The sequence below is a fragment of the Lissotriton helveticus genome, chromosome 8 (genome assembly GCF_964261635.1).
Source record: "Lissotriton helveticus chromosome 8, aLisHel1.1, whole genome shotgun sequence".
Classification (NCBI taxonomy): Eukaryota; Metazoa; Chordata; class Amphibia; order Caudata; family Salamandridae; genus Lissotriton; species Lissotriton helveticus.
Genome location: NC_136069.1, coordinates 299977209 through 299991051, shown reverse-complemented (window position 1 = coordinate 299991051; position 13843 = coordinate 299977209). Strand labels below are relative to the sequence as shown.

The 13843-nt window shown below is 49.7% G+C and overlaps 1 protein-coding gene across 1 annotated transcript in view; it reads right to left on the bottom strand.

Moving 5' to 3' along the window:
* RNF17 (ring finger protein 17) overlaps positions 1-13843 on the bottom strand; it is a 3010943-nt gene that overhangs the window by 494102 nt on the left and 2502998 nt on the right. The window contains exon 33 of the mRNA XM_078657063.1: positions 8784-8909. Coding sequence (XP_078513189.1) covers positions 8784-8909 — 126 coding nt within the window. The remainder of the gene's footprint in view (positions 1-8783; positions 8910-13843) is intronic.

Here is a 13843-nt window from a genome sequence, read left to right as displayed (position 1 = left end):
GGGTCTGCAAAACAATTTCATACCAAAATGTCCTGCAGGGCCAAATGGGCAAAGAGCCGGTCACGATGGCTCTGACTGTCCAGGCAGTAATGTTTTGTAAATGTACACAGAGAAGCTTGCGTTGCTACGTGGCAGATGTCCAGAACTTGGACTCCTGTGCTAACGTAGTGGTCACAGCCGTGGCTCTGGTAGAATGAGCATGCAAACCTTCAGAAAGTTGCTCTTTGCCAATGCGAAGCAGATTTTTCCGCAGAGCACGATCTATTGAGAGATGGTCCAATTCTTCTTTTTTTTAAAAACATTTTTATTGACGTTTTTTAATGCAAGATCACACAACAAGCATGTCAGTATCTAGCAACACCCCAACATCCCCGTCCCCCCGCCCTCCCCTCTCGCCACTAGGTCCAGGACATAGTCTTTTCTTTCCGACAGATCATCTCGATCTCTCGCCCAAGTCCACAGAGATACTAGCCCCTGTTCCCCTACCCATTTCCGGTCAGAGGAGACCAGGAACCCAAGTCTCCTTGTCACATCAAAGTCCACCATCCAGTCAATGATGTCGGCGCCATTTGCCCCACACCCTACCAATGTTCTATGGGCAGCCCCTCGCCTTATATGTGACTCTTTCGGCCGCGATATATAGGTCCATACCCCTTCTCCACTCCTCCAACATTGGTATGTCAGGTACCCCCCATTTTCGGGCCACGTCTCTCTTGGCCACCACTAAGGCAAGCACTAGGAAAATCAGGAACGGGCGGGCCAAATCCACATCATTTGTCATTTCCAGGAGGACGAGTTTAGGGTTTAAAGGTAGGGCAATCTCCAACACCTCCCCTAGCTCTGTTAGGACCTCCCCCCAATAAGTTTGAATTCTTGAGCATGACCAGATCGTGTGATAGAAGTCCCCCCTGTCATGGCCACATCGCAAACAATACGGATCAGTCACTCTCCCCATTTTATGCAGGCGCACTCTATCAAAATATGTCCTATGAAGGAACTTAAACTGGATCAGCCGTAGGTGAGATTTAATTGCCTCCTCCTTCGGATGCATCAGGACCATACCCCAATCCACCTCATCCATGTCCCCCACCTCTCGCTCCCACGTGGCCCTGAGGCTCCTAAGTCTATCTGGTCTATTATTCATTATGGTTTTATACATGAGGGACACTGCCTTCCCAGGGATCCGTTCCTGCAAAAGGCGGCCCTCCAATGGAGCATACTCCGTTAGTGCCTCCGCCAGAGCCCTGTCCGCCCTCCAGGCATGTCGCAATTGCATATACTTAAAATATTGGGAGCGGTGGAGCCCAAATTCTTGTCGCAGCGAGGGAAAGGACTGTAGCACCCCTTTCCTTACCACATCATCTAGAGTCAATATGCCAATGGCATCCCAGGAACCCTCTTAGCTTGTTAAGCTCCTTCAGCCAGGCGCATTTCCACAGTGGAGTTTGTTTAGTCGGTTTGAGCTCCCATCCTAATGTCTTTGTCACCCTCGTCCATACCCCCAGTGTGATTCTAGTAGCAGGTAGCAGTCGGACCCTCCCCTTGCCTCCGTACAGATAGTGTATACACGTGCGGTTGTCTATGGTGTGTCTTTCCAGCGCATAGGTGGGGTGGGTGACCGGGGTATCCATTCATTTATGGGGACCAGGTGTTCTGCCCAATAATAGGCCTCTATGTCGGGTAGTGAAATCCCTCCATTATATTGGTTGATAGCGCCACCCTGGGTTGCTTTCCCAGCCATAAAAATGTCCTCACTTCCGCGTGGATGTCCCGGAAGGCCCGGCACTGCAGGGGGAAATATTAATTTTGGAAGGCATATAAGAATCTGGGGAGCGAAATCATTTTAAACATTGCTACCCTGCCCAGCAGCGTCAGGGGGAGCATTTTCCATCGTGCCGCGTCCTCGGTAAAGTTATGTATTACTCGGTTAATATTCCTTTCATAGGAGAGAGCACTGTCAGTCGTTATAAATACCCCCAGGTAGATGAAACCCTCTCTGGTCGTTTGCAACCTCGCAGGCAGCGTGGGTCACACTCCCCCCCCCTTGGGGATCATAGAGAGTCGATTTGTGCCAATTGATCTGGTAGCCAGCCTTGGCCCCATAGCGATCCAGTTCCGAGAACAACGCCGGTATGGTAACATCTGGCTGTGTAATACATAGAAGGACATCGTCTGCATATAAGGATAGTTTTTCTTCGGTTGCGTCTGCCTGATCTATCCGAAACCCCTTGATCCCCTCATTCTGTCGGACTGCGTAAGCCATTACCTCTATAGAGAGGGCGAACAACAGGGGAGACAGGGGGCATCCTTGTCTGGTAACCCGTCGTATAGGGAAATCCTCAGACAGTGTTCCATTAACCCGAACTCTCGCCCTGGAGTCAGTATACAGCAAGCTGATTTTATATAGCAAGCTGATTTTCTTTCTGTATTTCTGTATTCTGTATTTAGGTCCAAAGCCAAGGTGTTCCAGCACCCCCCTCCAGGAAGGGCCAGTGGACAGCGCCAAACGCCTTTTCGGCGTCAAGAGATAAAAACCAATGTGGGTCTTCTCTAGTGCGCTCCTCCATTAACCAATTGTGAGTCCTCCTTAGGTTATATCTAGTCGCCCTTTCAGGGAAGAACCCCGTTTGGTCGAAGTGCACCAGCCCCGGAATTACCCGTCTCAGGCGGAGGGCTAATATCGTTGCGAAGAGCTTCACCTCCACATTTAGGAGGGAAATGGGTCGGTAGGACGAACAGTCATCGGGAGGTTTGCCCTCCTTGAAAATCGGGATGATCGTGGCTTGTCTGAGGTCCAGTGGGAACACTCCCTCTGCCTCGGCATCCACATAGAGGCCCAGTTTTTTTAGAAGAATTCCGCCGGGAAGCCATTAGGGCCAGGGGCCTTTCCCGATCGAGCCTAACCATGGCCTCCCTAATTTCATCCATCGTTATGTCGGCCTCCAGGTCACGGTGGTCTGCCTCCTCTAGTATCGGGAGGTCGATGTTTGTCATGTATGGCAACGTGTCCTCCCTCGTCCCTAGGTCCCTAGCGTCGTAGAAGGCCTCATAGAACCTTGCAAAAGTCTCCGCTATCTTGTCATCTGTTCGGGCCCATCCCCCCTGTCCATCTTTCACCTTTTCCACCCATCTCGCATCTCTCTCTTTCTTACTAAGCCACGCTAGTAACCTTCCGGATTTGTCACCCACATCGTAGAGGCGGTGCAGAGTCGCCAGGGCCTGCGCCTTAGCCTCTCCTGTCACCAGGTGCTTGTATTGGGCTTGCACATCGGATAGACGTCTAAGCATCCCCAGGTCCCTGGAAGCCTGATGCTCTTGCTCCAGAGCCAGAATATGGACTTCCAGTGCCTGGACCTCTGCTTGTACTTTCCGCCTGTCCTCCGCTAGCCTATTCTGCGCCCTATCTCGTAGGACCGTTTTGAGTGCTGTGAGAAGTTGGCCTGGTATATGATGTTCACTATTCTAGTGAACACCTTGCACCAGTCCAAACAACCCTTATGGTGATGGTTGTAAGTCAACCTTATAGACCAGCTATCCTAGAGGTAGCGTGGACAGAACAGTCTTAGGCTAAAAGACTCTTGAGGGAGTGTAAAGCCAGCTGTTTTACCATATGTAACCCCTTGAATACCAAATGAAAGGACACCACACAGGATATATATAAAATATATATGTATTTATTCACTAACACACTCCTCTGAACTCTTAATGATATCAGAGGCCAAAGCACATAACAAGTTACTCTTAGAAATACTTTAAATAGCACAATTTACAGTTAGGCCCTAGGGGCGCGTAAAACCATATACTAAGTAAGTGGTATAAGAACCACGACTCGTGAAAAGGAAAGGCCTAGGGCCTAGAGAATCGCTGGGGCTACACTATCTGAACCTTAGGTTAGGAGTAGGAGGCCCACAGGCGGCGCGTGCAGTGTCAGTACACTCACGCGAGAGTCAATAGAAAGTCAATGGGAACTTAGAAGGTAAGTAAATGGAGATTCAGGACACTTCCGGTCTAGCTAGAAGGAAACAACTAAAAACCTAGACAGTTGGATAGTCAATACCCTTGGGAGCACCGAAGTACTCGCGTTACCTCACCCACAGGAAGCGGGTGCATAGGTGTGAAGATGTGTCGGGTTTCGCCGTTGGAGTCTATGGAGCCTGTGAAGAAAGATGCTGCAGGCGACCAGGAGGAAGATGTTCGGGTGGATCCAAGGGTGGATCGAAGATGAAGAAGACCTGAAAGCAGAGGGGACAGAGTCTAGGTCACTAGCTAGTGACCGGGTGGAACCAGGAAGGAACCAGACGTCGTCGAGGAGCAATCCGGTGCTGTCGTGAAGCTTGTCTTTGCAGCCACGCGGACCAGGAGGCGTCGAGGACGACCAGGCGCTGGAGAGGAGCTGTCCCACGAAGGTTTGGATTGGAGCCAACAAGCCTAGGCAAAGGCAACCCACGCAGGATAAACAAAAAGGCTTCTGGTGCAGACCAGGAGGGTCTGAGGTGCCTCACCTTTACAGGGAGGCAAGGGCCAGTCTGGAGCAACCAGATCAGCGAGGTGATTCAAAAGGATCGTCGTGACAGAGGCTACTAGCCAGCGGGCCAGCAACTGGACAACGCGTCAAGCAGAACACAAGCAGAAGGGCCCCACGCAGAACTCGTGGAATGTGGAGGGCTGATCTTCGGTGCAGGTGGAGCTAGGATTCGGGGCATCTCAATCCCCAGTGCACAGCTTCGAGGATACCTCAGGAGCTGCACAGTTAGCAAGTCGTGGACTTTTCAAGATGGCCGGTCCCACGTGTCTCGTCGCCTCCACGGATCTCAGCTATGCTACAGACGTGAAGAGAGGGTCAGAGAGGTCTGGAAGTCTGGGTCTTGTCAGGCTCTGTGCTCGGGTCCCGGCGGGAGCGTCGACAAAGCAAGCCGTTGATTTGCGGGATGGTGCCTGGTTACCCAGAGTGATCACTCCTTGGCCACAAGGGAGATTCTTCAGTCTTCAGCTTCAGCAGAATGTCGAAGGTCCAGAGTTTCGTTTCAAGTTTCAGTTCAGGATCAAATCTAAAGTCCTGGGGTTCAGCTCCTACCTTTATACAACTAAAAGGGGCTGGTTTACTTTCTAGGTCCCTCCTATGGGTGGGACCAGGAAGGGGGGGGTTACACCCCCTTTCCTTTGTCCAGTTTCGAGCCAGAGCTGGGGCTGTAGTGCCCCAGCAACCGGTTTGAAATGGGGTATGCATGGAGCACCTAGTGTCCCCCAGGCAGTGTCTCATTCTATTCAGTCCTTCCTGTCCCAATACATAAAGTCCTGTCTGGGGTGGTGCTCGCACCTCTCTAGGCAGGAAACCTATTGTCCAAACCTCCGTGACTGGAAGGACTCCCAGCAGCAGGAGGTCAGACTTGTGTCTGTGGCAGCAGCATCCATTTTGTGACGCTGGGGCTCTGGTTAACTTTAACCGGGATAGTCAGCAACAACATGTCTTCTCCCTCTAGAAGGGTGGAATGCTACCCCCGTCGCCAGAATTGGCGAGGGAGTAGTATTCCAAAGCGTATGACACCTTACACGACATGTTTAGATAAAGCCAAACCAAAGTTAGCATTCAACCGCAAGGATTATAATGCACTTAAGAGTATATGGTATGGCAATATCATAGAACAGCTATAAGGACACGGTTCCGCAAGCTGTAGACAGGCTCAGCTCATGCTAGAGCACCATCTCACACATAGCCAATCACTCTGCCTTCAGGATTGTTAAGGCCTGCCATAGGAGTGACTTATAGGTTACTGTGTGTCTATATATAAGGGTAGGTATAGGAATACTATACCTAAGCAAGAGGTGATTACACGACCTTGCCCCAGCTGAGTGATCAGCCAGTTGTGTCAGTTTGAGTGGCCAGCCAGGGGTGGTATAATACATGCTGCAGCCCCTGGTAGGCCTTGGTTGCACCTATGCCCTGAGTACCTAGGGTACACTTCTACAGGGGCTGATAAGGTGAACCAATTCCCATTTGTGCATGTACCTAGAGTACATGGATTGAATTTAGAGAGTGTGCAGCTGGGCTGTGGGTCTGATTATCAGCCCACAGCCACATCTAAGTCGAAAACCAGTGAAGCAAAAGAAAAAAGTGGGGGGTGACCATAGGAAGCAGACCCTACTCTCCTACAGTGCTAGCACCTCCCAAGACAGGAAACCTATTGTCCAAGCCTCCCTCACTGGAAGGACTCCCAGCAGCAGGAGGTCAGATTTGTGTCTGTGGCAGCAGCATCCATTTTGTGATGCTGAGGCTCTGGTTAACTTTAACCGGGTTTACTAGGAACAACATGTCTTCTCCCTCTAGAAGGGCGGAACGCTACCCCCGTCGCCAGAACTGGTGAGGGGGTAGTATTCCAAAGCGTATGACACCTTACACAACATGGAGAAGTGGAGAAGTGTGGCTCACTGGTTAGAGGAGGCAGACCTGGAAGCAGAGGTCAGTCCGGGACCAGGGTTCAATTCCCGGCTCGGCGGGGTCTTGAGTCCTAAAATGTCCATGGACTCGACAATTCTCGCTCCGGTGCCTACTCGATTCACGGGTTCACACTCTGCGACTCTGGGCAATAGCTTGCTTAATCTCCACAACGGCCCCTCGCGGCGGGATGCCTGGCTTTCACCTTGCGGATACCCTGCCGGGGTTATCTCACAGGGGAATACCAGGACGGGTTCCCTAAGCAAGCGCTTAGAAACCGCTTGGTGATTTGCGCTATATAAATTCCTGTAAATTTACATTTACAACATGTTTTGATAAAGCCAAACCAAAGTTAGCATTCAACCGCGAGGATGATAATGCACTTAAGAGTATATGGTATGGCTATACACTTTCGTGACCCAATTCCCAATTGGTAGTGTACCTAAAGTACATGGTGTGAATTTAGAGAGAGCACAGCTGGGCTGTGGGTCTGATTAGCAGGCCCACAGCCACATTAATTCGAAAACCAGTAAAGCAAAAAGTGGGGTGACCATAGGAAAGCAGACTCTACTCTCCTACACTATCTTGCAAACCTTTCAAGACCCTATGTACAATATGGGATTTGAAGAAGAATTGCTGGTAAGGCAACCACAGATGGCAGAAAGATAACTCTTTAGGGTGACCAGAGCACAGTCCTTCTGGACAAGGGAAAGAACAAAGAGAAGATTCTCCATTTGTGTATATTGGGCACCTGACGCTGTGTTGGCACTCTGCACATGTCGTCCCTATGCCGCTGAGGGATGTATGTTTGGTGCTGCCTTGTGCTCATGTGCCTACCTTAACCCCCGGAGATTGGGTAACCAAACTGTTCTACTTACCTGTAAGTAGCACTACTTTGATTGCCCCCTTTCTCGAATTGATAAAATTGGCACCTGATCCAGAGTTTGACCTCTGCACCCGGCTACCCCAGTGCTGCTGGTGGTGCAGTAAGGTCACTTGCCTGAACCTTGCCTGGTATCGATTCTTCATCCAAAACCTTAATATCGTAAATTATTTACTTACCTGCATATTGTGATTGTGTTTCCTCCCATAGGATAACATTGTATTGATTGAAAAATGCAGTGTCCACTTTTTACACCGAAAAACACTGATATTGCAAAACGAATTTTACTGCAGCAAAGTACCTTTGGTTCCAAGAAATAAATATACAAAAAGCAATACTTTTACAAAACATTGGTTTCAGATTTAGTGCTAGCAAAACATTACCACAAAAGACAATTCGTGTTATCTACTTAAGTCTCTGGGGAGCTTACCGGTGCAGGTCGTAGTTGGGAGGGAGGTGGGGGGCTCGTCATGCAGAGGCTGCATGCGTCGACATGGGAGTCTGGCAGGCGTCAACTCACGGTTTACTCTGGCTCTAAATCTCTGGGGATCCACTGGACACACTGTACACTATACCTTACTTTGGTGGGGTATATACAGGGCCAGCGTCCTATACTCCTGAGTTGGGTTTGGACGCTCCCTCATCTTGTCGGATGACTTTGACAAATACGTTAAAGTCAAAGAGTGTTTGGGAGACTTGTGTTTGTGGAACTTACCCTACTTTCCCAATAACCGAGTGTGAGGAGGAGCATCGGGGGCGACTTTGCCAGCTGGCCCAAGACCTACCATGTGAACAGGACATAAATGTCGCGGAGTCAACCGAAGTCGGGTGGCGAGGAGTTTGAGGAATCACGCCTTCAGGTGCATGGCATGCCAGTCCTTAATTGCCTTGGACTCATGTCCCACTTTAGGCACCATGAACACAGCAAGTGGGGGTCTGTCACCGATGTTTGAAACCAGACACTTTCTTGGGTGACATCCTGATACAAGGAGGTGAAATCTCAGAAAAAATATCAACAAAAAGCTGAAAAAGACCAGTCAAAAAATTAATGAGGGGTAGCTCAATCTGATCAGCACTATCAGGCGCAGAAAGGATAGAGCTGACATCAGCACGCTGAGGTGGCACCTGTATAGGTACTGAGTAAGTCACTTCTGGTGTGAATGACGCTGCCGCACAGCCAAACGACGCCATATCCCGGCACACCGGGATGCTGCTCACAAATCTTCCGGATTAAGAATGACACCTGGGGATATTCATAGGCAAGGAATCTGTGGCTAGAAGTCTCTATCAGGTAATACTTAAAGTAGTGAGTACAAATCTGAAAAGCACAAGTAGTAGGCCTCAGTTGGTCAATAACTATTTTCACTTGTTTTCTGCAAGCGGCATTAAAATGCATTTTACAAAAATGATGAACAATCAGTAAAGTGTCCAAAAATGTACCCTTTAAAGAGGAAAGAATCCACTTACCGCTGACACTTTATTTTGATAATCTTTAGTGCAACAGTGATTATGCTGCTCCATAAAATGCGAAAGAGATACACCATCACAGAACAGATCAACATGTATTTTTCCCTCTCCATCTTCTGTTTGGCCCTACAAAAGTTCCAAAACAGCAATGTAAGAATACTAATACTTACCAATAAAATAACAGTTCAATATTTTGCTATTTTATACTGAAGATTATTAACTGCATTTGTAAAGAAAAAACGCTGATATGATTTACACATGCACTTTCACAGAGAGTTCAGAATATGAATAGCATGCAGTATCTTATGGGTTTGATGGATATTTATTTTTGGTGGTCCAGATGAAAAAGTTACTTTCCTTCAGTAATTCCTTTTCTGGTAGAGACAATATCGAGCTGAAGTTTCCTTACCTTTCAAATATCCGAAGGGGTCAAACTGGATTTGGAAGATTTTTTAATGAGCAGTACCGCTGTGTGCTGGTCAGTGGTGTCAATTGGATCCACGTGATGTTGGTGTCCACGCCAGAAATAATATCCACGTCACCTATATAGGCGCCACCTCAGTGCACTGACGTCAATTACTTTTCACAACTTTACACACCGGAAGCATGGAGCCATGAAATGCACTGACTCTGGTGTGTCCAAACGAGGGCCCTGAAAGGGATCAGCCCTGACCTTAGAAATCTGTCCGCAAAGCGGGGACAATGGATGGATCGGTAAGAAATCTGCTGTTAGATATTGTCTCTAGAAAATAAGTTGTTCATCTGTACTTCTAGCTCCAGATTCCTTACCTTTGAATAGATACCCAAGCAATACCATCCCCAGTGGTGGGTCTGTGGACAAATTTGAACTGAAAGGTTCGGCAGGACTGAATAGGCAAAATGCCAATCTGTAGGAAAGTAGGATCTGCTTTCATGGTTACCCACACTGTTTGGCTGGTGTCTGTGTTTTTGATTAGTCTGCTGAGATCCTGCAAATCAGGACCCCAGCAACTGTGCTCTCTCCCCTAAATTTGTTCTTACGTACCTTGGTACCTCCACAATTGGCTACAGGCACGGATACACCAAGGGTCTCCCATAGGCTGCAGCATATATTGTGCCACCCATGGGAGTCCACTTCAACTTTGATTTTAGACCTGCCACTGCAGACTGTGAGGTGGTGCTTGCACCGTTCACAACTGATACAAAAGTCCTATTGTTGGAGGTTATTACACTTAAAACATATAAATCACCCCTATGGAAGGCCCTTCAGTCCTGACGGCAGGGTGCCTGATTAGAAGTAAGAGGGTGCCCCTGCATGAGCAGTACACCCCTACTAACCCCGGAGTCGATTCTCCATGCCTTGTAAGTGCAATCAGTACAAAAGGGGGTGGTGATGGACGGAGCATCTGAACCAATCAAACACTCACACCCAGTCAAAAGATCTGGGTTTGATCCATCACCGTTCTTTAGCCCACTCTGCCACCCCAGTTCAGACATGGCTATATGCAAATCAGTCTGACCCTGTGCCTCATGGGAACAGTCCAGCCCGAACTGCCAAGCCATGCCTTCCCTGGACCGGAAATAAGCTTCCGAGGACCGGTTTCTGGCATTCCAGCCGTCTTCAGCCCGGCTTGCTTGAATCCAGTGGCAAAGTGAGCAAGGGACTCACACCTGAGCATACCCTGCCACACTTATGGCGGCCAAAGCGGTACAAAAGGGGGTGGTGATGGACGGAGCATCTGAACCAATCAAACACTCACACCCAGTCAAAAGATCTGGGTTTGATCCATCACCGTTCTTTAGCCCACTCTGCCACCCCAGTACAGACATGGCTATATGCAAATCAGTCTGACCCTGTGCCTCATGGGAACAGTCCAGCCCGAACTGCCAAGCCATGCCTTCCCTGGACCGGAAACAAGCTTCCGAGGACCGGTTTCTGGCATTCCAGCCGTCTTCAGCCCGGCTTGCTTGAATCCACGGGCAAAGTGAGCAAGGGACTCACGTCTGAGCATACCCTGCCACACTTATGGCGGCCAAAGCGGTACAAAAGGGGGTGGTGATGGACGGAGCATCTGAACCAATCAAACACTCACACCCAGTCAAAAGATCTGGGTTTGATCTATAACCGTTCTTTAGCCAACTCTGCCACCCCAGTTCAGACATGGCTATATGCAAATCAGTCTGATTGTAAGTGCAATCAGACATTTTAAGATGCATAGTGGACATCAGCCATTACACTATGTCGAACTATACAATTGCTGCGTTGAACCTCGTCATGTTTGGTATTGAACATGTTAGAATCATACCCCAACATCGATTCCAGTGTTGGAAGTATGAACTCATGTATTGGGACCCCCCCCCCCTCCCCTGTACTCCTGGTAAAAGCTTTTCAGGGTCTGCATGCAAGCTAGTGCTGCTGCTGACCAGACAAGAGTCTGCCCTCTTGCTACTGAGCCAAGCTCGAGCAGGGGAATGTAGAGCAATACATTTCCTATCATAGGGAGGTGTGACCACCTCCCAGACAGGACTTAGTGTATTGGGCTGGTATGGGGGGGCTGGCCACACAAATAGACTGCTTTGAAGGGCACAGTTGGTGCCCTCCTTGCATACGCCAGCTTGAGCAAGTTCAAGAACACTTGGTTCCCGCTGTAGGGTCTGCTTCCTATGGTCACCCCCACTTTTTGCTTTTGCTTTACTGGTTTTCGAATTAGATGTGGCTGTGGACCTGCTAATCAGACCCACAGCCCAGATGCACTCTCTCTAAATTCACACCATGTACTCTAGGTACATTCACAATTGGGAATTGGTTCACCTTGTCAGCCCCTGGAGAAGTGTCCCTTAGGTACTCAGGGCATAGGTGCAACCAAGGCCTACCAGGGGCTGCAGCATGTATTATGCCACCCCTGGCTGGCCACTAAAACTGAAACAACTGGCTGATCACTCAGCTGGGGCAAGGTCGTGTAATCACTGTAGGAAGGTGGATATCTGAATATGGTTACCCCCAACTTTTTGCCTAGTAATTTGCTGGTTTTTGACTTAGTTGGCCTGGGATCCTGCTATTCAGGACCCCAGGCTTCCTGCTCTCTCTGTTAAAATGTACTCCATGTACCTTAGGTACATATCTAATTGGATACTGGGTCACCTTATCAGTCCCTGTACAGTGTACCTTAGGTACCCAGGGTATAGGTGTACCCAGGGCCGACCAGGGGCTGCAGCATGTATTATGCCACCCCTGGCTGGCCATCCAAACTGACACAACTGGCTGCTAAGACAGCTGGGGCAAGGTGGTGTAATCACCCTTTGCTGTAGATATAGTATACCTATATCTAACCCCAAAATGGACACATATACTCCTATCAGTCACTACTATGGCAGGCCTTATCAATCCTGAAGGCAGAGTGCTTGGAATTATGTGAGATGGTGCTCTAGCATGAGCTGAGCCTGTCTACAGCTTTCGGAACCAAGTCCTTTAGCTGTTTCCATGACAACGCTATACCATATACTCTTAAGTGCATTATAATCCTCGCGGTTATTGCCAACTTTGGTAAAGCATTATCAAAACATGTCGAGTAAGGTTTCATACGAATTGGAATACTACCCCCTCGCCAGTTCTGGCGACGGGGGTAGCATTCCACCCTTTTAGAGGGACACAACATGTAAGTAACTGTGAACCCCGGTTTAAGTTAAGCAGAGCCTCAGCATCACAAAATGGATGCTGCCACCACAGACACCAGTCTGACCTCCTGCTGCTGGGAGTCCTTCCAGCGAGGGAGGCCTGGACAAAGGGTTTCCTGCCTTGGGAGGTGCTAGCACCACCCCAGACAGGATTTTGTGTATTAGGTAGGACAGGCCTAAAAGGAATGAGACATGCCAGGGGCACACAAGGTGCCCTGTGCATACACCGGTTCAAACCAGTTGCTGGGGCACTCCAGCCCCAGCTCTGGCGCGAAACCAGACAAAGGATACTGGTCCCACCCATGGGAGGGACCTAGTCACTAGAGCAGCCCCCTGTAGGAGAATAAAGGTAGGAGCTGGTCCCATTCCAAGACAGATTAATCCTGACAACTTTACAAGAAGAAACTCTGGACTTCGACGTTCTGCTCCAAAGAAGACTGAAGAATCTCCCTTGTGGGCAGGGAGTGTCCACCCTGCAATTGCAGGCACCATCAAGCGTCCTAGCGGTTCACTTTGTCGTCCTTCCTGCCGGATCCAGACTTCAGAGCCCGACGAGACCCGGATTCCCAGACCTCTCCGACCTCTACCTACATCCAGAGCACAGCTGAGATCCGTGGGTGTGACGAGACACGTGGGACCGGCCATCTTGAAGAAACTGCACTTCGCTTCCAGCACGACTTCAGAGGCATCCTCGAGAAGGTGCTTTGGGGATTGAGAAGCCCCAGCCCCGAGCAGCTCCTGCACCGAAGACCAGCCCTCCAGCATCCAAGAGATCTGCGTGGGGCCCTTTTGCTTGGTTGCTGCTCGACGCGTTGTCTGTTCACTTGCGGGCTGGCTAGTGAACTCCTAGACGATGAACCTTGAGATCTACACTGCTGGTCTGGTTGCTCCAGACTGGCCCTTGCTCCCTTCCAAAAGAGGAGCACCCCGGACCCTCCTGGTCCGCACCAGATGTTTTTCCACTCACCGCGTGTGTTGCCTTTGCCAAGGCCTGTTGACGCCAAATCCAGAACAGACACCGCCGACAGCAAGAGCCTGCGTGGGACAGCTCGTGCCTCCATCCTGGTCGTCGAAGACACCTCCTGGTCCGCGTGGCTGCAGGGTCAAGCGTCCACTCTTCACCTGATCGCGACGACGACATCTGGTTCCTTCCTGGTTCCACACCGGTCACTGGCTAGTGACTTTGAACATTGTCCCCTCTGCTTTCAGGTCTTTATCTTCCTCGATCCACCCGTGGATCGCTCCGGACATCTTCCTCCTGGTCGCCTGCAGCATCTTTCTCCAAGGCTCCATAGACTTCGACGCGGAAACCAGACACACTTTGACACATATGCACCCGCAGCCCGTGGGTGAGGTAACAAGAGCCTTTCGGTGCTCAAGGGTAGATTGACTGTCCTAGTGTCCAG